General features: G+C 45.5%; 1 protein-coding gene across 5 annotated transcripts in view; it reads left to right on the top strand.

Annotated features, from left to right (window-relative positions):
* Positions 1-6462: 6462 nt before the first annotated feature.
* Positions 6463-25653, top strand: part of MARCHF7 (membrane associated ring-CH-type finger 7) — a 34088-nt gene continuing 14897 nt past the window's right edge. For 3 of the 5 annotated variants that reach the window (XM_044302588.1, XM_044302586.1, XM_044302583.1), the window contains exons 1-5: positions 13282-13432; positions 17725-17891; positions 20835-20990; positions 23028-23211; positions 24620-24763. In XM_044302588.1, the coding sequence (XP_044158523.1) occupies positions 17733-17891; positions 20835-20990; positions 23028-23211; positions 24620-24763 (643 nt within the window). In that variant the 5' untranslated portion in view covers positions 13282-13432; positions 17725-17732. Of the gene's footprint in view, positions 6559-13281; positions 13433-17724; positions 17892-20834; positions 20991-23027; positions 23212-24619; positions 24764-25653 lie in introns of those variants that run through there. The other 2 variants (XM_044302584.1, XM_044302585.1) reach the window with 2 other exon arrangements.

Here is a 25653-nt window from a genome sequence, read left to right as displayed (position 1 = left end):
TGAATATCGGCCGATAATATCGGTAAATCCGATAATCGGTCGATCCCTAATATAGAGCGATTAAAAATCGTATGTACCCCAAAATAGTACCAATAAAACTGTCACCGTATCCCCTAGTTTCCAAAATGGGGTCACTTTTGGGAGTTTCTACTGTAGATTTGCGTCAGGGGGGCTTCAAATGGGACATGGTGTCTAAAAACCAGTCCAGCTAAATCTGCCTTCTAAAAACCATATGACGCTCCTTTCCTTCTGCGCCCTGCCGTGCGCATTTACATCAGTTTACGCCCATATGTGGGGTGTTTCTGTAAACCGCAGGATCAGGGTAATAAATGTTGAGTTTTGTTTGGCTGTTAACCCTCGATGTGTTAGGCTAGGTCTACACAACGACATTTGTCGCGCGACATTTTGTTGCACCAATGTCGCGCGACAATTTTTATAATGGCAGTCTATGGTGTCGCACTGCAACATGCTGCGACTGCGACGCGACAGTCGCAGAAAATCCATTCAAGATGGATTTTTCTGCGACTGTCGCATCGCAGTCGCAACATGTCGCATGTTGCAGTGCGACACCATAGACTGCCATTATAAAAATTGTCGCGCGACATTGGTGCAACAAAATGTCGCGCGACAACTGTTGCGTCCTATCTGTCGCGCGACTTTTTGTCGCGCGACAAATGTCGTCGTGTAGACCTAGCCTTAAAGAAAAACATGGATTAAAATGGAAAATCTACCAAAAAAGTGAAATTTAGAAATTTCATCTCCATATTCCTTTAATTCTTGTGGAACACCTTAACGGTTAACAAAGTTTGTAAAATCAGTTTTGAGTAACTTGAGGGGTGTAGTTTCTACAATGGGGTCATTTATGGGGGGTTTCTATTATGTAAGCCGCACAAAGTGACTTCGGACCTGAACTGGTCCTTAAAAAGTGGGTTTTGGAAATTTTCTTAAACTTTTTTAGAATTGATTCTAAAATTCTAAGCCTTCTAACGTCCCCAAAAAATAAAATTACATTTACAAAATGATGCAAACATTTAGTAGACATATAGGGAATGTCAAGTAATAAATAGTTTATTAGGTATCACTTTCTGTTTTACAAGCAGAGAAATAGACATTTCGAAAATTGCGAATTTTATATATTTTTTGTAGATTTGTGGTATGCCACAAATTACTTTATGTTTTCTGTCCAGTGAATGCCTAATGTTTGGCGCCTGTACTACACTGGCCTGCAATAAAATTGATATCCAATGACCGTCTAATGTACCTCCAGCCACAAATCACTTGATGTTTTCTGTCCAGTGAATGCCTAATGTTTGGGGCCTGTACTCCCGTGGCCTAAAATAAAAATTTTCTAGGCTCCAGCAGGGCACATTTTTGAGTTTCCCTTTAAGGCCCCATGCACACGGCCGTGTTTCACAGCCGTGTGCGGGCCGTGGAACCGCGGCCTGGATCCCTCCTGAGAGCAGGAGCGCACGGCGTCACTGGTTGCTATGACGCCGTGCGCTCCCTGCTACCGGCACAGTACAGTAATACACTGGTATAGATCATACCAGTGTATCACTGTATTGCGGCGGCAGCAGGGAGCGCACGGCGTCATAGCAACCAGTGACGCCGTGCGCTCCTGCTCTCAGGAGGGATCCAGGCCGCGGTTCCACGGCCGTGTGCATGGGGCCTAAGACGCATGCCCCTGATTAAAATACATATTTTTTTGTGGGAATTTTTGCCATTGACCCCCCTCTGGTATGTCACTGTCCATGTTGTGGGACTATTTGTGCATTTCTAGTAAGTATTTGGTGGCTGCAAATATGAGCTGAAGGTTTTTCAGGTTCGCCTGCCATTAAAGTGAATGGGGCCCACCGCGAACTTGCAGTTCGCGAATCGTCCCGGCCTTTGTTCCTCCATCACTACTCCTCAACATTAAAATTGCAACAGCAAGAAAGAATTATGGAAATCACAGGATTAATAGACATGTTAATGATAAGCAAACAATAAAAAAAAGGGAAACAAAATATTTAAAACATCTCAATTTATTTAGTATCGAGTATGAGCGCCAGACACAGAAATACGGGCACTTACACACCTTGGCATGCTATCGATGAGGTTATTAATGGTTGTCTGAAGAATCCTCTACCACACTGAATGCACTAGGACACGCAAATCATCAAGATCCGCTGCTGACAGCTCCCTTTTCAATTGTGAACCAATGATGTCCCAGATGGGAGACAAGTCAGGAGATTGGTAGCATATTTAGGCCATGCAGACTGATCACAGTACAATGAGCAACATGCCGACGGGAGTTGCCCGGTTGAAAAACAGCTCGAGACATTTTGGAGAAAAGTCCATACCTCTGGTTCTACAACCAAACCAACGTAACGCCGAGCTGTTAGTGTACCTAAAATGAAGACTACAGGGGTCCAGCTACTGTATAGAATACAACATCACATTCATAATACCAGGAGTAGGACTGTTGTGATGTTCCCTTGTGAAGGGCTCTTCGTGGAGTTGCCCACGTGGTCTCCAGACCAATCTCTAGCTGTTGTCGCATCTGAGACAAAAGCAGGACTTATTGCTGAAGAGGACAGAGCTCCATTCCAGTCTTAATATGCAACATGATAGCCTTTAAGAACCAATGGAACACCTACAGATTGACGTCTGGCTCAAAGGCCAATGTCGTTCCGCCCTAGACTTAGGATGTGACGTCCAAGGTCACTTGCAGTTCAGAATGGATTCTTCTAATCAGACGATCTGTCTGTGCAGCGGTTTGCCCCTCTGCACTTTTTGCTGTTGTTCCAGTTGATTATCGTTCTCCCAACCACCGGGACACGCTACGCTGAAAAACAATGACAACTCGGCCTAGGCTCATAGCGATCTGTTGGAATGATAAACCAAGGTCTCTCAGTTCAAGGATTCTTCCCTCACAGTTTGTGATTAGTGGTGATAACTATCAAGTCGATGAACAGGAGGCATCGCACAATCATCCAACACAATTTTTGTGGCTGAAAACCTTTGCGTTCAATCTGGCTTTTATGCCTCTCCCACAGATTGGAGCTAGGTGCTTGAAAATGTGATCATATGCAGATCTTAGTGACACCTGCAACTTCCCTGATTTGCATAACCTTACATCTTGTCCTTCCCGGTGCTGCAATTTCAATATTGAGGCGTGTATGTGAATGGGGTTACGAAAACAACATTCACTTGCATGGGTTGTAGATCAAGCACGGGCCTGATGCAGATTCTGGAGTGCAATCTGCACCAAAAATCCTCCTCAAATCTTCAATGTGTGAACTTTGCCTAAAACTTGCAGAGATCCCACTGAAGGGCACACGCCATAGAAAGTAATGGCTTATACTGCCATGATCCTTAGAATGAGGGGTTAAAGGGGTTGTCATGCACCTAAATACTGATGGCCTATCCTCAGGATAGATCAATTTCAGATTGGTGGGTGTCTGACACCCAGTACCCCACCAATCAGCTGTTTCGAGCAGCCACCGGTGCCGCAAACTACACAATGGATGGTGCCATTAGAAGAAGGTTCGGTCCACTGTGTAGAGCCCGTGCCAGGGTCCTGCAGCTCAGCTTCCTTTCAAGTGAATGGTAACCGAGCTGCAGTATTCTGGTGCTGGAAGCTTTCAATACACTGTATAGTTTCCTGCTCCATCAACTACCTGAAACAGCTGATTGGTGCGGGCGTTGGACAGGTCATCAATATCAGAAAACCGGACAAACCCTATAAAGGGGTTGTGTTACTTCAGCAAATAGTAGAGAACATTAATACAAGGCACTTACTAATGTATTGTGATTGTCCATATTGACTCCTTTGCTGGCTGGATTCACATTATACACTGCTCGTATCCAGGGTTTAAGACCACCTTGCAATCCAGCTGTGGTGGTCGTGCTTGGACAGTATAGGAAAAGGCGTCGGCCTCTATGGTGTCTGAGACTGTGGGGGGCCCACATAGGCACGCATGCATATCAGATCCCATCCAGGACACCCCAAATCGGTGCTGCAGCGGTGGCTCCGAGACAACCCCTTTAAGCACAACCCCTATTCAATGTGGGGACGGATGGGGCTCCCAGTGGTCGGACCTTGATGATTATAATTAGGGTTGAGCGAACCAGCTTTAGATTGCTGTATCCGAACCAGATTTCTTGAATAACTTCCTTAGGCCTCATGCACACCAACGTATTTTCTTTCCGTGTCCGTTCCGTTACTCAGTGTGCATTCCGTTTCCGTTCCACAAAAAAGTAGAACATGTCCTATTATTGTCCGCATTATGGACAAGGATAAGACTGTTCTATTAGGGACCAGCTGTTCCGTTCTGCAAAATACGGAATCCACAAATACATCAGTAATTTTTGTGGATCCTTTTTTTTGGGACTGCAAAATACATACGGTTGTGTGCATGAGGCCTTAATAATATGATCTGCGTCTTACTGTAACATGTATGTCCTCCGCGGAGTTCTTTCCGAAGTTTTTTCAAATATCGCGAGAATTACTTTGTCTCGCCTGTATCACGTGTCAGTTCATTCGTTGGCATAAATTACTGTATCAAAATACCAAGCCAAGTTCAGCTTCGTATTTTGATGCTGACGTCCGTGGAACGGACCGCGTTCCGCCTCATGCAGATGTCTGTGGAATGCGGTCCGTGAGATACCGGACTGGCATTGCAGGAGCGCACAGCGTCATAGCAACTAATGACACCGGTGCGCTCCTGCAATGCCAGTCCGGTATCTCACGGACCGTGGTCCACGGACGTCTGCATGAAGGCTTAATTTTTATGAATAAACAAACTGATACATGATACAGGCGAGCAAAAGTATGTCTCGCAATATTTTCTGAAACTTCGGAAAGATCTCCGCGGAGGACATACACTTTACAGTAGGACGGAGCTCATAGTATTAAGGGAGTTTTTAAAAGAATCTGGTTCGAATACAGCAATCCAAACCCGATTCGCTCAACCCTAAGGGCTCATGCACACGAACGTGTTTTGTTACCGTGCCCGTTCTGTTTTTTTTTTTTTTGCGGATAGGATGCGGACCCATTCATTTAATGGGTGCCAACATACATGTGGCTGCCGCAGATGGATCCAGACCCATTCAACTTGGTCCGTCCACACCGCAAAAAAAAAGTAGTGCATGCACTACTTTTTTGCGGTGCGGACGCATGAAGAGAAACCCTATGAAAGCACTCGGTAGTGCTTTCGTGCCTCCGTTCCGCACCGCCATTTACAGATTCCCCTTCAAGTGAATGAGTCCGCATCCGTGGTGCAGTGTGCCAGGGACTGTATATTGCGAACTCGCTGTTTTGGGCCGCAATACGGGCACGGCCAGGCAACGGCCATGTGCATGAGGCCTAAAAGCACACAAAAAAACAAACAAACACAACACATTAAAAAGTTGTAAAAAAAAGTTTACGGCAAAAATGGCCAAAAAAAGATATTGGGGGCGATTTATCAAACTGGTGTAAAGTAGAACCAGCTTAGTTGCCCATAGCAACCAATCAGATTCCACCTTTCACTTCTCAGAGCTCCATTGGAAAATGAAAGGTGGAATCTGATTGGTTGCTATGGGCAACTAAGGCAGTTCTACTTTACACCAGTTTGATAAATCTGCCCCACTGTGCCCACAGCAACCTGCCTGCAATGAGTCCATGAGCGCCAACTGTGCTGTTGCAGTCCCGTTGCACTGCATTGGGCGTTCCTATGGCTGCGCCTCCGTTCGCCTTGGCCTAACATTAGGTTTGCCACCAGTACGGGATTGACCCGGACAGTCCGGGTACTAGCTTTTCTCAGACCCGGACACACGATTAATTTCAAACTGCAGTGCAGACCTCCTGACTTGCTCGCTCACGGTCCTGACAGCTGGCGGTGAGCGGCTGGCACTCCGGGACCGGCTCGAACCTGAAGAGGACGAGGCCGCCGGTCAGGATCGATTGGAAGCTGGAGAGCTGGGGGTTGCGGGTGGTCAGGAGCAGGAGCACGAAGACGCTGCTGAAGGAAGGCAGCAAACCATTACTATTACTGGGTGCATTACTATTACTGGGTGCGCTAATGGGGGGCTCCGGGGAGCCACAGTATGACAGCGACTTCACACCCTGTGTTAAGCCACGCCCACACAACTACACCCCTTTGGGGTGTGGCTTAACTTGCCCGGTATTTTTTGTAGGGAAAGGTGGCAACCCTACCAAACATACTACTTATTAAAAAAAAGAGGTGGTGGATAAGCGGAGGCCATACTCTTTTGGTGTTGCTTTTCTCACAGGAAACAAAATGCTGTCATTGCATGGCCATCCCACACTGCCTGCAGAAGCTACCCCTCTAGGACCCTCCATGGAGGACACTTACACTTCAAAGAACGTACCTTCTCACTTCCGGGCAGTAGCCAGTAACAATCATGGCGGACAAGGCGTTCGGTACCCGGATCTAACAGGACGTCACGACGTGGGGGAGAAGAAGGCGGTGAGAAACCAGGGAGTCAGCTGACCGGCGTGTCGGGGCCTGTACACAATAAAACGGAGACGCCATTTTTTGTTTATTTTTTCTTCAGGACGGGCCGAGGTAGGTGAGATTGTAGGCATGGTAAAGCTGGGTGGTATGCCGCTGGGTACACTGGGCGGCTGGTAGCTGTAGGGTGGGAACCCTGACGTTCATTTTGTTCCTGTGCGTTTTCTGTGTCTTCTGATGTTTACCTCATGGTGACAGCTCATGCGAAGGAATGTAGACTCCAGTATCGACCCCCCTTCCTGCATTTAGTTCGAACCTACTGGGGCCTCTGCAAAGAAGTGGACTAGTCCACTCTTCTCTAGAGGGGTGTTGCGATGTCAGCGTTTGAAGGACAGAGGTCCATTTTGGGAAAGCTGGGTGGCAAATGGCTGGCTTTACTCGACCTCATGGGCTTGTCATGCAGCTTTCCTAGAGCTCTGGATAGCCCTTTGGGAGTCATTTGGAAAAAAAGGCCTATCCAGCACTGTGGGAAAGTTGTGTGACAACCCCTGAGCTGTTGGCTGTCGCCCTTTTTAGTGTATGGGTTGTCACCTAGCTTTCCTTCAACAGCTAAAGGTGTATTTGCATCTGGGAAACCTGGGTGATGACCAATATGGGTTCTCATATAGAGCCCACAGGGTGTGGTGGTATATCTGTATCTGGGAAAGCTGGGTGACAGCCGATATGGCGTCTTTATAGCGCCCACAGGGCGTCGTCTCGCAGTTTTTAGCCGTGTTTGTGTAACTTTACAGACTCCGTAACTTCCTGTAAGTGCTATAATGGTGGCCGGGTCGGTTGCCACCCTGTGAAGAAAGAAATGTAGGTTTGGGAAATAATCTGAATATAACTTTGCACGACTTGAGTGTTTGGCGGTGATTATGGGGGTTTGGGGTGGTGATTTGGGGGTAAAGCTATATAATTGTGGTCACCTGCCTTATGTAGGATTTTTGGAAAATGAATTAACCCTGCTAAAAATGTAACAAAAAAGTTTTAAAACGGATTGCACTGATCAAAAGTGTATTTACCCTGAGCCGTGTCCCACACTGCACTGTAAGTTTGGGATGTGGGCGGTAGATCTAGGACTGCAGTGCAGGGTTGGCACAGGGGCAGAGTGCGCACCACCAGCGGATCGGCACAAATCTGGTGCAATATAAATTGTGGAAATGCCGCTGGTTGCTCCGAACTTGTTCCACTGCAACATGCTGCGGATTTAAAATCTGGGCCGCACGTCGTTACGTGCAGATAAAATTATGGAAAATGTTATGGAAACAAGTTTAAAGGGGTTGTCCAGGATTCTGCAGTATTCCGTCCAGAATTCCGGATCAGATGCCGGATCCGTCCTTTTGGTCTGTGCATGCGCATACCGTTAAAAATGTGGGAAAAAATAGAAACGGATCAGTTTGTCCGTATGACAAACGGAGAGACGGATCTGTTTTTGCAATGCATTTGTGAGATTGGTCCACATCCGGATCCGTCTACAAATGCTGTCTGTTTGCATGCAGATTGCTGGCGATGAACTGCTTGCCGGATCACTCTGAGGCAAGTGTGAAAGTAGCCTAAAGTGGATTTTCTGCACACAAATCTGCACCATGTTTATGTTCTTGTACACACAGCAGTGGCGTGCTGCATAAACAAAAAACCTCTTGGTTGTGTTGGCCATTGACGCATGTATGGGCACCCTGGGTATACGCTCAGGATGGCAACAAATGGTATGTATCCACATCTGTGTCTAACAAGTTTCTTAGATCTTGAGAAACTCTCTGGTGCGTTTCATCCAGGCGGCACGGACTTTGCTGGGCATTGAAGTATGTGGGAAGAAGGAACTGTCCAAGGATCTGCAAACAAAAGTAATTTAAAGGGAACCTGTCACCAGGATTTTGTGTATAGAGCTGAGGACATGGGTTGCTAGATGGCCGTTAGCACATCTGCAATACCCAGTCCCCATAGCTGTGTGCTTTTATTTTTTATCCTTCACACTGGACTCCTCTCAGGGACAGGACTCTTCTCAGGTTAATTTGCATATGGATCAAATCGTTTTTTTTACACAGAGCTATGGGGACTGGATATTGCAGATGTGCTAGCGGCCATCTAGCAGCCCATGTCCTCAGCTCTATACACACAATCCTGGTGACTGGTTCCCTTTAAGGGTCCAGTCACACATCTGTGTGTTTTGCGGATCTGCACATTGCCGGCACTAATAGAATATGCCTATTGTCCGCAATTGCGGACAAGAATAGGGCATGTTCTATTTTTTTTGGGAACTGAAATGCGGACCCGGAAGTGCGGGTCTGCATTTCTGGATCAGGGCCGCACATCGTGTGGCCCCATAGAAATGAATGGGTCTACAATTCCGTTCCACAAAATGCGGAACGGAATTGCGGATGTGTGAATGGAGCCCAAGTCTGTAAGTCAGGAAAAAGATATCCAAATACTGTATCTGGAACGGACAGACGGTTCTGTACAGACTCCCATCGAGAAGATGGTTCTGTAACCACAGTGCCCTGGAGAAACCAAGGAAGGTTCACACAACCACCAGGAGCCTTCGTCAGGAAGCTTGGATTTCAGGAAAGTGGTGCGGCTGTGTCTGCGCGCACAGTACGGAACAAAGGGCTGCGTGGTGATCGTGCCGGGGAAAAGTTGCAACCCAAATGAAATAAAACATTTGCTAACCATATGCAGTGAAGCCTCAACTTCTAGACCAAAGTAATTTGACCAGATGAGCACAAAACTGAACCTTACAGTTGCAGCTGTCGAGGCCAGGTGTGGAGAAGCACCTCTACCATGAGGCGTTATGAGAAGATTCGGGAAGAAAGTTGCACTTGGACTTCACCATGGTGTCATTCACGGTGCAACTTGGTGCATCACAATTTAGACACTTTTAAAGCAAAGAGGAACATGCCACTGTGCTCTGCCTACTTGGGGGCGGTGGCTTCAGATGTGCCATTTTGGGGTAGAACTTTGGCATGAAATTGACGTGAATGGCTAAGCCAACCATGTGCTGCCTGCACCCATATGTCCGTTCCACTGGCACTGCAAAAAAAATAGAACATGTCTGTATTGCAGACAAGAATAGGCATTTGTAACATAGTGCGTGGGGTGCACACGCCTGGGATCTGCGGTCAGCCGAAAGTAAAACTGAGGCAGTCATGTGCACGAGGCCTTAGTGATCTGTGAATATTGTTGCAAAAAAACAACCCTGTTTGCTGACTTTTTTATTTATTTTTATATTTTTATATTTTTTCATTAAATGACCTTTTGTGCAGATATAGCAAATAGTAAGGATTTATACCTATTGATATGGCAGTAATCCATGTGACCCATGTTTACAGGGGGTGTCCAAGGGGAAGTTTATAAAAAAAAAAAGTGTAATTTTTATTTTTTTAACATGGGATAATAAAAGGTAATCACTGAAGGTATATTTGCAAATGATCGTTGCTAATGTGTATATAATGGATCACTGAGGGCAAGGACCTAAAATATAACTTATTTATAATCACAATAAAATAAAATGGGAGCCATCATTTGGCCCCAGGAACACATCTCTGGATACAGTTGGCGGCTTGGTATGTATGATCCCACATAGTATCTAATGGAAACAACACAGGACGCAGTGATGCAGGTAAGATCAGCCCATGCCTTGTGTCACAGGATGACTGTCAAGCAACTGTGATTTATGGTCTCATTGATTGGTTTGTTTATAACCCCTCTGTCTCAAACTCAGCATTTCATGAATATATGGTGCATGTGATATTAGTCCTTGCGCTGTTGCATAGTATGAATGCTAAGGCACTGTGACTTATGTTGTTTCTATCTGTTGGTTACAACTCTGCCGAATAGTTTTGCCATAAACCTCTATCTTGGGATTTACATGTGTGTACCACTGGTTCCATTTTTGTGTGTTTTGCCCCTATATCAATGCACTGTTAGTCCATTAAGAGGCCGCACACTTGTTCTGTATTGACCCATTTAGGTATTGTAACCTGATGAACCCTCTGTTGCATTAAGGGGGGAAACGCATGGGGCCTGTGAAATTAGGATACATCTTGTAATTATGTCCTTTCAAGGACAGTTCAGTCCTAGGTACGCGGGCAGAGTACACCTACCATAAGGGAGCATTCACACGATCGTGTTGGTTTTGCGGTCCGCAAATCACTGATCCGTGGGTTCCGTATGTTTTCAGTTATCTTTCAGTTTCCATTCGGTAAGTTTGTATAATACGGACGTGGTGCTTCCGTGTGCCATCCGTTTTTACTCTGTGCAAAAAACTGAAATGGGGTTTCCTAGAATTTTTTTCAGTTTTCAGTCCAGGGGTCCGCAATAAAAGGGTGACATAAGGATGCATTTCCGTGTGCTATCCGTTTTTTACGGACCCATTGACCTTCTATGGGGCCACGGACCGCAATTTGCGGCCAAGTTTATAGGACATTTTCTAAAAGAGACGTGTGAATGCTCCCTAAGGTGTATCTCTGGGCTGAGCAGCTGTGGAGGGATAGTTATTCCCTGTATCCCAGTTTCTCAGCCTTTTACCGCCCTTTGTTTACCGTTGATGGCTTTCTACCCACCAATTAGGATGATTTATCAAATATTTTTTTTTTTTGTGATTTTAAATGTTAAGTTTTAGGTCCTTGCCCTCAGATACATGGGATAATAAAAGGGCATCTCCTCGCTGATCCTCTGCCGCTTTTACTCTGAATCGTACCACTCTCGGTGGTTGTCCCACCCTAGCAACTTATGGCCTGTGCTGGGTGACCTTCTGCTCAGACCACCACTGATCATAAGAATCAGAGGCCTGAGTTCCTGGTTGAAAATGGAGCCATCGGGCCAGATTTATCATTACACTTACTACTTACTCCACTTTTACATATGTCCAAAGCCACTCAAGTCAGATTTATTAATGGTCCTTGAATACTGTCATCAATGTGGTTTGGTAAAGCCGCTTACTGAAGGATAAACTGCTACCGTCAAAGTCGCACGTCTTTACAAAAAAGTTGCATGTTCTATTAAAAAGTTGCATGGTCCTCATGAGTGAAAGTGCGCAATTTTTTGTGCCTTTTTAAATTGTCGCAATAGTAAATCTGTCTAGAGATTAATTTACATAAGAAAACAAGCCAACTTTCAGAAAACTGAGCCTAGCGCAGAGCCAATAAAATTAACATATTTTTGCAGTTTTAGCGATTGCCCAAAAATCTGACTTTTACTACATTATTTTGACTTGAGCTAATGATAAATCTTGCCCATTGAGTGTGAAGTACAGCACAATGTGTTTGTATTTGGGTATTTTCGACAATGAATGGAGAGGTAGTCTGTACACATGACCAGCACTCCATTCATAAGGGGGCTTGGGTCTCTAGTTCTTGATCATTGGGACCTCCATCGATCAGACACAAACACCTTTCCTGTGGGTAGCTAAGTTATGGATGGACGACCAATTTAGAGGGTTTATACTAGGGATCGACCGATTATCAGATATATCGGCTGATATTGAGGATTTTGAACGCTATCGGCATCTATTTTGCTGATATTCCGATAGCGTATGGGGAACACAGATCGCGCTGCTGTCAGCGCTCTCCGTGTTCCCTCTGCAGCACAGGGGAGAAGGAAGGAGTGTCTCCTCCCCCTGTGCTGCTGCCGCCAATGAGAGGAGGGAAGGGGAGGGGCTGAGGCCACTGCGCCACCAATGAAGCTTAATCTCTCATTTATTCATATACAGGAGGCGGGAGCTGGCTGCAGAATCGCATAGCAGGCTCCCGACCTCTGAGCGTTAGCTGCGATCCGCGGCACCTGAGGGGTTAACTGCCGCAGATCGCAGCTGCTTGTCATAGAGGTCGGGAGCCGGCTATGTGATTCTGCAGCCAGCTCCCGTCTCCTGTATATGAATAAATTAGAGATTACGCTTCATTGGTGGCGCAGTGCGCCCCCCCCCCTCCCCAGTATTAGACATTGGTGGCGCAGTTCCACCCCCCCCCCCCTAAGCCCCCCCCAGTATTAAGCATTGGTGGCGCAGTGTGCCCCCAAGCCCCCCCAGTATTAAGCATTGGTGGCGCAGTGCGCCCCCCACCCCCAGTATTAAGAACATTGGTGGCGCAGTGCTCCCCTCCACAGGATCCCCTCTCCCCTCCTCCTCCGATCGGAGCCCCAGCAGTGTAATGCTGGGGCTCTGATCGGTTACCATGGCAGCCAGGACGCTATTGAAGCCCTGGCTGCCATAGTAAGCTCCATGCTGCTCTGTGCACAAAGCACAGAGCAGCAGGGACAGTGTGAGCTCCTATTCACCCTGATAGATCTCTCAGGGTGAATAGGACAAGGGTTCTAGTCCCTAAGGGGGCTAAAAGTTAGTAAAAAAAATAAAAATAAAACACCAAAATATTAAGTATAAATGAGAGAAAGATTTACAAAATAAACTACACATTAACAATAAACATTAATTTTCAGCAGATTTGTGTAGGAATTTTTATATTTTTTTCAAAAATGAAAATTCCCAGAATATCGGTATAAATTATCGGCCTGAAAGTTCACAAATTATCAATATCGGTCGCTCCCTAGTTTATACATATGGCGCAGACTATGGATTCTTTACTGTGCTTATTCGTGGAATTTCTGCGGTATTGATGTCCTGCGCTCTTTTGGTGCTCTGTTCCGTTAAAGAGCACCCCCGTGCAAGGTGGCGGCTGCTGCTTTCTACCACGTCATGCTTGTGAGCCTCATGGTAAGGTCTGTTCACTCTTCTCGAGGGAGGAGAATGAGCGTCTTGTTCTCTTGCTGAAGCTTCTGGTGCCAGAGATCAAATGTCCAGAGGCAGAGAGCGAGCGCCTGTCCTTCCCCGAGAGCAGGAAGCCGTGCGCTGCTCATACCGGGAAGCTGTTTATATTTAACTCACCGCCCCATTCCTGACAATCCTGCCGCCCTGCTCCAACAAGACGCTCAGGAAGACATCTGCTCTGGGCTTTATACTGGTAATTTCCTAGACGCCACAGGCTGAGTGGGGGCTTACAGCTGGACCGCGTGCGGGGGTCCAGGCGTGGATTTTCAGAATGTCGCTGTTTTGCTCTTTGTGTTAGGAGTATCAGAAACTATTTGTTCTTGTATCTTGTAACACGACTGTTTTATTTTTTAGTCTTGGTGTTTTCTCGTGTTGCTATCTTAGCCAGAAATGCAGATCTGGGGCTCAGTAATAGGAACGCTCGTGTTTTACAGAAGTGCTTACGAGACAGTGTAAAGTTCATATATGGCCTGGGGTCTGTGTGGCAACGCCTTGGAAGACGCAGTAGCAGATTTAGTTTTTTTAAACTTTTGTATTAACTGCTTCACATCCATATGTCAGGAGGTGTAGTCTATTAATGTGTAAAGTCACTTATAATTTGTGTTTAATTGCCACTTTTACCAACTTGGACATATAGACAGGTCACCTATGGAGGTCACTGTTAAGGGGGACAGCTAAAGATAAAATGATGGATAGATACATCTGGTCTTGGTTTAAAGGGATTGACCTATCTGGGACATCATTGGCATCTAGCTAGGATATGCCATCAATGTCGGATAGGTTTTGGGGGTGGAATCTGCACCGATCTTCAGAAGTAGAACTCGGAAGTGAATAGAGCACACTGCACAGATGCGCTCTGCTCATCGCTATGTTTGGAAATCCCATAGAAGTCAATGGAGAGTGCACTGCACAAGCATGGCCACCTATGCATTCACCAGTGTGGGGCTGCTGGAAATGGCTTGGCTATTTTCAAAGCTCCCAGAGCGGTAAATGGAGGGTGGCTGCGCATACACAGCTGCTGGTGGTTCATTTCCAGGGGGCCCCGTTCTGGAAATGGGTGCAGGTCCAAAATCTGGGACTCGTTCCTGACTGATGGCATGTCCTCATGATATGCCATCAATGTTCCAAATGGGAATACCCCTTTAAGGTTTCTGTCTGGACAGGTCTGAGTTCTTACTTTGCCAGTTTTAGTGCTTCATTGCTTTTTTCCTTTTTGAGCCAAATCGCCGTCAGTATTTTATTTGCTGTAAAGTCTAAAACATAATGCGGATTTGGCAAGAGCAGTATGTGCCGTCAGAATGATCAATAGTCAACATTTTCTGAAAGTAAATCTATGGTATCTGCGAGGGTGTTCAGGGAGGACTAACCTGGTATCCATTGGGAATCTTTCCAAGGTCAGGACATCTGTGTGGGGGTTACCTGATACATTGCTGACTCCTGTTTATGGGCCTTATGTTGCATTTATGTAATACTGCAGCCAATAGATTGCACAGAAACGCATGGACACGGCTCTCGCTCATATGAAGAAAGCTGACATGCCTGTTGGCTTGGCTGAATGTGCATGTAGCGCAGGCAGCATGGTGGCTCAGTGGTTAGCACTGCACTGGTCCTAGGTTCATATCTGACAATGGACAACATCTGCATGGAGTTTGTATCTTCTCCCCGTGGGTTCTCTCCGGTTTCCTCCCACACTCCAAAGACATACTGATGGGGACCTTGGATCGTGAGCTCCGCTGGGGACAGTGTGATGTCTGTAAAGCTCTGTGGAATAATTTGGAATTATTTAAATAAAATGGAGACATGGCTGCTACTATACAGCTGACTGCAGCTTGTCTCCCCAAGGACACAAGGATCTTCGTGTTAGTCTGGAGGCCCCCCCATACACATTTGGTGACTGGCTGAAAATACATGGGCTTGGCAGATGCACATTTAATGTGTATGGTCAGCTGTAGTGTCTCCAAGAGGCCATAGGGTTTGTCCAGGAATACATCATTTCTGACGGGGACAAACAGCCTGCCACTCCTACTGAAAGGACCATACTTGCCTTCTCCCCACTGCTCTAAGCTGGCTCCTGTGTCTACATATATATATATATATATATATATATATATATATATATATATATATATATATATATATATATATATATATATATATATATATATATATATATATATATATATATATATATATATAATTTCCCTGACATGGTCACCTGATCATCTTCAGCCAACAACTGTGTCCACTAGAGACCTGTCACTGCTTAAGTCAGCGATTGGCACCTGATCCTCTTCAGCCAATCTCAAGCAGGAAGAGAAACTCTGGACTGAAGGGTGTCGATGCAGGAACCAGCCCCGAGCACTGAAGCAGGTTAGGGCCTGTTCACATCAACTTTTACCTGTTTATAAAGTAGATCAGTTAAGACATACAGTAAAAACATGCAATTTTGTGGATATCTTATATATTTTTTTTATTTTTTTTGCCGGACAGAAAAGTGTGGTATGCTACATTATTCAGTCCTACAAACAGTACAGAAACGTAAAGTGAATCGGAGTCAAAAGTACACACTTTCGAACTAAGGCTACTTTCACACTAGTGTTCGGGGCTCCGCTTGTGAGTTCCGTTTGAAGGTTCTCACAAGCAGCCCCGAACAGATCCGTACAGCCCCAATGCATTCTGAGTGGATGCGGCTCTGCTCAGAATGCATCAGTCTGGCACCGTTTGTGCTCCGCTCAGCAGGCGGACACCCGAACGCTGCTTGCAGCGTTTGGCTGTCCGCCTGGCCGTGCGGAGGCAAACGGATCGTCCAGACTTACAATGTAAGTCAATGGGGACAGATCCGTTTGAAGTTGACACAGTATGGCTCAATTTTCAAATGGCTCCGTCCCCCATTGACTTTCAATGTAAAGTCAAAACTGATCCGTTTGCACCATCATGAACAAAAAAATAATTTTTTTTGTTCATGGTAATGCAAACGGATCCGTTCTGAACGGATCTAAGCGTTTGCATTATAGGTGCGGATCCGTCTGTGCAGATACCAGACGGATCCGCTCCGAATGCAAGTGTGAAAGTAGCCTAAACTGGTCCAATTGTAGTCCATATATACGTCCAGCTATGTCTCTTCTGTTTACAACACTTATCGTACAGCAAAAACGAGATGTGAACAGCTCCTAAGTATGGTCCCTTCTGTAGGGAAGCAGGCTGCCGACACCTGTTAAAGTGGGTTTACAAGGCCCGAATATCAGGCCAATTATCTACAACGAATATTCCCCCTTTTGTCAAGCTTTGCTTATTCATGGGGTGAAGTGATCAGAGGTGCGGACACCTCAATCATGGTTCCTGGGCAGCACATAGTGCGGTCTAAATGGCGCTATTCTGCCCAGGAGCAATGATTATCTGAGGACGAGCGATGGCAGCGGTGTTTGCTTGTCCTCAACCTGTGGAGGTGATCGCTTGCTGTAAATGCAGTGCTTTATGTCCCCTTAATCAGCTGTCAGGAGGAATGCTTCCTTCTCGACAATTGGCTTCTCATTGCTGCATCTAAATGCAGCTTTAGAAATGTGCTCCCAGACAAACCCTTTAAGTAACAGGCCCCAATTTGAAATTATGAAATTAGATGAAACTTTGCTGGAAGTGAGACTGATCTGAGCGATTACAATCTCTGTGCAACAGGAAGTAAAGAAAAGCATGTTATGGTTGAACGTTGTTCTGGCTGCACAGTATACAGAACTCGCTAGAAGATGGCAACCCTGCTGCTTGCTATGACCGGTGAAGGAACCTGCGAGAGCTTATGTAATTTCTTCTATACAGAGAAACCTGAAACTGACACTGCCTTCTCAGTAGCTGTTTTGATCCGGGTGTCCTAGATAAGATGGCCTCGGTCTGCAAAGTTTAGATCTGAGGTCGCCATGAGCGGTTCAGGTATAGATTTGTAAGTCTTCATAGTTTATTGGACGAGCTGCTTTTTGACTATATGAAATGAGTTGTCTTTCTCGTACTTGATCATGTCCTGGTTTCCCACTCCCACTGGTGTTGGGACGTTGCCTGTCATGTTATGGAAAGCGGGTCATAATAATGCAGGCGTGCACTGAAGAGGTGGTGAACGTTCATAACAAAACAGATCTCCTCTTCTCATACAGTAACGGAGTGGCATGCATTATTTCTTGTGTAGCGTCAACCTATTCCTCAGCACTTGCTGTCTCCAGTGGGGTTCACAATCTGAATTCCCCATCATAGCTTTTGGAGTGCCGGAGGAAACCCAGAAGCCAGGAGAACACAAACTTGATGGAGACCGGATCTCCAAGGCACCAGTGCTAACCATTGAGCCACTGTTGCAAGGACCTGTAGGACTTGAGTCTACGAATGTCTGTTCCGAGCAAAATCGCAACCTGATGAGTTGTTTATTTAATTCATATGGTCTTTAAGTTCAGTCACAGGAGTCAAGAAGAAAATGCTCTTAACCTATAAGCGTCTTTTGTTTTTTAGGCACAAAAATGGAACCCAAGCCATCAAGATTGCCCCGGCGGATAACTGTTCAGCCTTCCCCCTCTTCTCCCATAAGTGCTCGAATGCTGAGAACCAGCAGACTAGGCGGCCATAGTGAAACATATCGTATGAGAGACGGCTCACTGAGACGTGATGCAGACTTTCAGGTAAATCTGAAAGATCATGAGTGAAACCTTTTGTGAGCAGGTGATGGTTTGGTGATCTTGTGACCCTAAACATGCTGGCTGAACATCTGAGGTTTTAAGCTATACATACACAGTAGAAGGGTGCTGGCACAAAGTGCAGTTCTGACAAATGCCATTTTCAATTGGGCCAGCTTAGCAGCCTCATTAACCCCTGGTGTTCTGCAGAGTGGGAATAATTTAACTGCATTTCAGAACTGCACTGTCAGCACCCTGAGGGCACTTCATAGGTGGCAAATCTTGTTGCAGAGATGTCTGACCTGAAGATCAGTTCTATTTCTCTGGATTTCTTTTGCCATGAAGCACATGGATTTCTCCAAGCCCTGTTCAAACAAATGGAACTGATTTCTGCAACAAAATCTGTCACATGCGAAGGAAGAATTGTGATTATTGCAGATCCTGAATCCATAGGCCAGGAGTCTCCCAACCATGGTCTAGCAAGAAATACAGTCTCGTCCTTCTCATTTTGAGTTTTTGAGCTGATGCCGTGGACAAATGACATTGTGTGCCACAGTGATTGGCTGAGCGGTTCAGTCTAAGCAGTTTATGGCTGGTTGAGAGGGGAGAAGAGCAGCGGCAGGGAATCAGTAAGGTGAGTAAAGACTGTTTGCCATTTTGCCTTGTTTTTGGTTAAGATTGCTCCCCCTGAGAATACCCCTTTAATATGTAATCTAAATGGTTTTATATGGCAGCCACAAAAACCACATGGGACAGTAGCCGAATGAGAGATCTTGTTCTAAAATAGTCTTCAGTGAGATGGAATCTTTCACCGTGAAAATCCATAGACAGAATGTTATAGAGCTCAGCGCATTGTTGTACTGAATCCTTTTCTATGAAACTAACCTGTTTTTATAACGTTTAAATTCCTGCTCATTCTGGGCTTTGACGTCCAGGAGGTGGTCCTATCGGTGACGGCGTTCCCTCAGACTACGTATACAGAGATAGTTGTCAATCACCGATGGGATGTCGCCTGGACGTCAAAGCCCAGAATGATCAGGAATATAAATGAATAAAATACAAGTTTTACTGATTCTTTTCCCTAAAAAACTATCTGCTCAGCTCCTCCTGCTCTGCTACCTGCAGCCCAGGCACAATGTTCAACGTGACGGGTTCTCTTTATAGACATACTCCTGTCTTATAAAGTGGTGGAATATCTTTATGCTGTCACATTACCTCTGGATTCCCCACCAATCCTAAGAATGAAGAAACTGGTGTAGTACTGCTTCATGGTTTCCTGTCCCCAGTTTCCTGCACACCCAGGATGGCCGAGAGCGTGCTGTGCAGGTGACATGTGTGGGGCAAATATAATATAATTTTTCTCCCATCTATGCAGTGCAATACTGTAACTTTGTGATGCAAAAATGCATCAATATGCAGCTGGGCAAGTCCCTCAAGCCAATGTTCCTCAACCTTTGCCTCCCCAGCTGTTGTGACAATATAGCTCCCATCATGCCATGGCGGGCTAAGGCTATCGGGGCATGATGGGAGTGCAGTCTTACAACAGCTGGAGAGCTATAGGTTGGAAATCATTGCCTCAAGCCATACAGATAACCTTTCTAGAAAACTGCTGATCTGCAAAAGATCGGATGGGTGAGGGTCCGACTGTCGGCACCCCTGCAGCCTCTTTGTTTACATTGGTTCAGATATACTTTTAGTAGAGTTGGTGCATGGCATTGTGACTTTGTTCTTTCATTCACTTGATCACTGGAACCCCACCCAACTGATCAGATTTTTGGGTGGGCTGACTCATCTCTCCCTGTGATCAAGTGAATCAGGCAAAGCTGCAGTGCTGTGCGCCAACGCCTGTGAACAATAAGGAGGCTACATGGTTGCTGAGAGTTGGACCCAAACTGATCTGATACTAATGGCCTATCCGAGTAGGAAAGCCATTTTAAAGAGGACCTTTTGTTTTTTAAGCATTATAGGCAATTTATAAAAAAAAAATATTATCTGTATTCAAAAAAAAAATCTTAATCCTGCAGTTTGGTCACTAAGCTTCATTAACTGACACTTCCTTTTCAGCAGTCATGTCCTGATCATCACTGGCAGGATTACAATGAGAGTTTATTTTATTTTTTTATCTGTGTAGATAACGCAGAATCTGTGGTTCACCACCCATGTTGCAGCTTATCTACTTCCCCTCCCTGCATAGTGACTTTTGCACAGAGTACATGGCATGTCTACAAAACTTATAGAAGTCAGTGAACATATCATGTCCTTTGACCTATGCCTGGGTGGCTGCTGTTAAGCATATCTCAAAGTGCTGTTAGCTGCTCATGCGAGTTGCCTGCTCCCATAAACGTGCTTAGAAAATGGATGTGAAAAATCTGCAAACACAAAATGCAGATTAGAAAAAAGTGGTGGGTTCAATATCTGATTTTAACTGGTGAAAAAAATAAAGGGAATGTGTTGCTATTTATTTAAGGCTACTTTCACACTGGCGTTTTGGTTTCAGTTTGTGATCCGTTCAGAGCTCTCACAAGCGGTCCAAAACAGATCAGCTTTGCCCTAATGCATTCTGAATGGAAAAGGATCCGCTCAGAATACATCAGTTCCGTCTCTATTCTGCTCAGGAGGTGGACAACAAAACTCTGCTTGCAGTGTTTTGGTGGCAGTCTGACAAAACTGAGCCAAATGGATCTGTTCTGACACAAATGAAAGTCAATGGGGACCAATCTGTTTTTTGGAACAATAGAAAACTGATCCGTCCTCTATTGACTTTCCATGGTGTTCAAGACTGATCTGTCTTGGCTATGTTAAAGATAATACAAACAGATCCGTTCTGAACGGATGCAGACATTTGTATTATTGGTGCAGATCATGACTGATCTGCACCAAATGCAAATGTGTGAAAGTAGCCTAAGTCTCCTTGCAGATGAAATGTGATTTGTGACTCTTGTTATCCAGGATGCCAGCCAATTGCGGACATCAAGCAGAGACTGGACCTTTAGAGAGAGGGATAGCCTTGAGCGTTCCTGGAAGACGCCTCCTACTTACCAGCGCTGCTCAGGAACTTATGACCTCCCTATATCTGGTAGCTACTTGGCAAACAGGAGTAGAACTGTAAGTAGCTTGTAATTCGACTTTTCTTCTGTGGTTGCAACATGTATACTTCACAAATGATGCATCATGCAGGGAACACTCTCTGAGAAGTGGACCTTTACAGAAGGACACTTTCCCTTTTGATTAGTACTAGAGATGAATGAATCTGTACGAACCAATTCATGAAAAGGTCACCTGATTGACAGGTCTGACCACCTCACCGCTGTGCCGCCGCTCGGAGTAGCGGCTCAAAAGCAGAGGCTCTGCTTCCTCTTCTGCAGCGGTGACTGTAGTGGCAGGGGGACATTTGGCAGTATTTTTGACAGTCCCTCACAGGTGAAGAGCGAATCGATTCCTTTATTACCAATTGACACCTGGACAATGTTCAGTAGACATTGTCCAGTGGACACTCTTACCATTGTTCGTTCATGTTGGAGCATTGCGCTACTTCTAGAAATGGAGCTGATGTCGTGACCACCTCAGCTTTGTAGATGGTGCCATGATTTGCATTTATTAAGGCAGTTTACTGATCCTAGTTGCACATCATGGTTCTTTATGTAAGATGCTCTAAATGCGCATGTGGCTGGCTGTGAAGCCTGAGGTGTCATTTTAAAGGGGTTGTCCAGGATTTTAATACTGATGGCCTATCCTCCCATGAATGGAATACCCCGTTAGTGTTAAATTTAAAACGCAGCATAGGGACATACTGTACGTTGGCCTTAAAATGTAAAAGGGTTTACCCCCTCTGAGACGGCTCACTTCAGAATGTGCATCCTCCAGCATGCCTGCTGATCTGAAACTAGAACTCAGATTGCTCCATTTACTTATACTTCTAACTCTCATAGATTTACCTGCTGGGAGTTGTAGTTTCGCAGCAGCTGGAGTGCTGAAGGTTTCTGATCCCTGCTCTAGGGTGAGCGGTTGATCATGTCGATCCTGCTCTGAACAGCTGATTATCTATGTAGGGGGAACTCTTTGCATGGTGGCCATTCAGATGAATGGTGGCCTATGTAATACAAGGACACAGTGGCTCTACATTCTGCTCCTATATGGGGCAGTGTTCTACCTGAGGACCCTCCCTAGGATGTCTATGGAGTGGTTGTTATGAGGAGAGTACACTTGCCCTATATGTAGCTGATGGTGGACTGAATCAGGGCTGTCTGTGTGCAGATACACGGAGCATAGTGCTTTAGTATAATGTGGGGGCACTGTAGAACACCACTACACCCATGTTCTCCTCTCTAACCTCTGGAGTTTGAGTGGCCTAAAGAGATCAAACTTTTTGTATAACTAAAATGAAGCCATAAATGAAATATTGTCTGACTTGAGGATTTTGCTCCCCTCCAAGTAATGCTGTGTGACCACTAAAGGATCCTTCCGAGTCCTGTGACAAGCTTAAAGGGGTTTTGCCACTTCAGCAAATGGCATTTCTTATGCAGAGTGTTTCAATATGCCCCCAATGTCTATGGTGGGAATACCCCTTTAAGGATTTCAATTTACACCTTGCAGAGGAAAGCTGAGGTTTTAGTAGCATCTGAGTGAGCAGCCAAGTCTAGTCAGATCTGCTGCAGGTATTTACATGGTCTACGATATACAGAGCTGTACGGGGCCGGAGGCTGGAGCATTGTTCCACCATCACATGTTTGGTGTAGACTGCAGCTACTACTAATTTTATCTAAAGTTAATACAAGGCACTTACTAATTGTATTCCGATTGTCCATATTGCCTCCTATTTCCTCGGGTCCATCCGCCAGTGTTGCTCCCATAGAAGTGAATAGGAGCGCACGCGTGGCCCATGCTCCCATTTATTTCTATGGGGCACATGGAAATAGCCTAACCAGTGCTTAGGCTATCTTCAGTGGGCCCCATAGAAATAGAAGGCGGCTGTGCATGCGCAGTGCGCCATCTGTTCATTTGCCTGCTCCGTTCTCATTGTAGCTGCGGGTCTCATAGGTGGGACCTGCACCTATCGGACAATGGGGGCATATCCCTAGCGATATGCCCCCATTGTCTGTGATGGGAAAACCCCTTTAATGACTCTGCTGATTTGTCATTCAGTCCACAGCATCCTCTTCCGCCCAGCCTTCTTGGTATGATCCCTTGGAGAGGTCTCAGAGCACTTACACAGGATTGCATAGTCAGCAGCAAGACTGGGATTCTAAGAGACCGAAGCTATCTTATCCTGGACGTACCCCTCTGTCTGGTGTAAGAGCTACCAGTGACAGCTACACTTCCAGTCCAGGTATGTACAGGCTCTGCCTACATCAGTGGCTGTGGTATCTCCAACAAAAATACCACAGCCCCATGATTTATGTAGTTTACAGTCTAAGGTCTGCTTCTTCCATGTCTCGCACACAATTCAGCTTTCCAGCCTTAATCTCTAACATTAGCATCTATCCTGTGGATAAGTGATGGTCCAGTGGGGAACTGGTGAGGAGGAGCAGGGGGCTCTGCTGAGTGCTCAACTTATCACCATTCCACCAGATGGGGAGCAGCAATCTTAGGGGAGAGAGCAAGAGAAGACTGCCCCCCCCCCCCCCCAATGAATCGAGTAGCAGGTACCCATAGAGGTGAATGGTGCGGCAGCAGTCATGATCAACCTACAACTCAATTTGTCTGGAGGGGACAAGACACCCTATTCTCGCAAGCTTGCACTTTCTAGGAGTAACCCTGTTGTATTTAGTACTATGCAGATTAAAGGGGTTTCCTGGAACTTTAATACTGACTACTTATTTTAGGGGCCATTGTGCTCTGGAATAGACGCAGCTCCATATACTGGCTAGTGTTCAGCAAGTGACATCTACACAGTAAAGGCAATTTAACAAAGGATGTAAGCAAGCATTTTCAACTACAACCGTGGCATTTTGTGCAAAAATTTGTGAGTTCTTCAGTTATGCTACTTTCATCATTTGTGAAAACGAGTGGGAGCAGTGTGATCGGTGTTCTGGACTGCCTCTGCACCTTCAGCCAGCTGATGATTGGTGTCTGGAGTTTGGCCCCTATGATCGGATATTGATGAGCTATTCTAATGCTGGATTTAGACTTGGCTATTATCTGCAGATGACGGCAAAGCGTAGAACAGAAGTGGTGTGCATAGAGGAGTGTGCATTATAATACTAGCCAGCCTTAAGGTGGATTTAGATGGTCTGATCAGGAAGGAACGTTCCTGCGCAAGCTCCTTCACAATTATCTGCCCATGTAAAGGTGCTGCCGACGAACAAGAGATACTCGTTTATCATATGATCCTGTCATCTTTGCAGGCACCTAAATGATTATTTTTGGGCAGCAGATTATAATGTCTAAACAGTGATCTGCTGCCCAGAAACAATGCATCTCTGAGGAAGAGCAATGTCCTTGATAATCTTTATACTGTGGAGGTGATCGCTGCATGTAAATATAGCGGTCCGCTCCACTGAATGAGCAACTGACTTGGGAAGGAACGCTTCTTTGCCAACAATTGGCTGTTTCTTGGCACATGTAAATGTTCTAGACTGGTAGGCACAGGGGAATACTAGCCTTTTAAAATGGCACGTCTCCTAGGCATTTTCTGGCACTTCAATTGCAATGTACTCATCGAGTGTATATGGGTATTTTTTTATTTTCTAGAATTTTAATGGGCATCATCCTTAAGAGTTCATTATCACTTTCAGACACGCCGAGCAGGTATGGGCGCTTTCCTAGGACTACTTCGATGTTTCATTCTGATATAACAAGTGAGCGAGAAAGGAGGTCAGACACCTCTTCACGTGGACTTACGGATTATGGACATAGAAATGGTGACTCAGCACCTTCGTGTAAGTGCTCTGGTTACAACAAAAAGTTTGCAGCTTAAATTCCAGGTCGGACTTGTTTGTGCAAATCTCCTTTGTGTTTGATTGAATGATGCGTTCACATGTTTTAATGTTTCTGTACATAATTGATATAAGTGAAGATTGCATTTAGCTTGGACACAACCCAAAGTGTATGCATTAAAATGAATCTTTCTAGCACTCTGGAAAGGGATTCATTCTCGCACATGTATTGTGGGTTGTAACAATGTACAGCATGTGATCCTGGAAGTGCCAAGAGCATATAATTGGACAGGGAGAGCAGCGCCTGCCGGTAAGCAACTTTTAGTAAGTACCAATAAAAATGGTACTGTAAGGGTCCATTCACATGTCTAAGTGTTTTGCGGATCCGCAAAACACTGACAACGGCAATGTGCGTTCTACAATTTGCAGACCGCACATCGCCGGCACTATAATAGAAAATGCCTAATCTTGTCTGCAATTGCGAACAAGAATAGGACATGTTCTATTTTTTTTGCGGAAATGGAAGTGCGGATCCGCAAATGCGGATGCGGACAGCACATTCCGGCCCCATTGAAAATGAATGGGTCTGCATTTGTTCCGCAAAATTGCAGAATGGATGCGGACGTTCCGCAAATTGTGGAACGGGTGTGGACCCATTCATTCTCTATGGTGCTGTCTGCATTTCCAGAGCATGCCCCTGATATACCGGTCCGTGGCTCCGGAAAAAAATAGACAATACAGTACATAACAAGAATAAGCACCGGCTGGGTGTATTGCGGATCCGCAATACACTACGGACGTGTGAATGGACCCTAAACAATAATATATTCTGATTTATGATAGTTTTCAAGAAGCACTCCCACAAATGTTTATTCTCTGACCTGTTATGGCGG

Source organism: Bufo gargarizans, chromosome 8, assembly GCF_014858855.1.
Source record: "Bufo gargarizans isolate SCDJY-AF-19 chromosome 8, ASM1485885v1, whole genome shotgun sequence".
Taxonomy (NCBI): Eukaryota; Metazoa; Chordata; class Amphibia; order Anura; family Bufonidae; genus Bufo; species Bufo gargarizans.
This window is presented reverse-complemented; position numbering and strand designations above follow the sequence as displayed.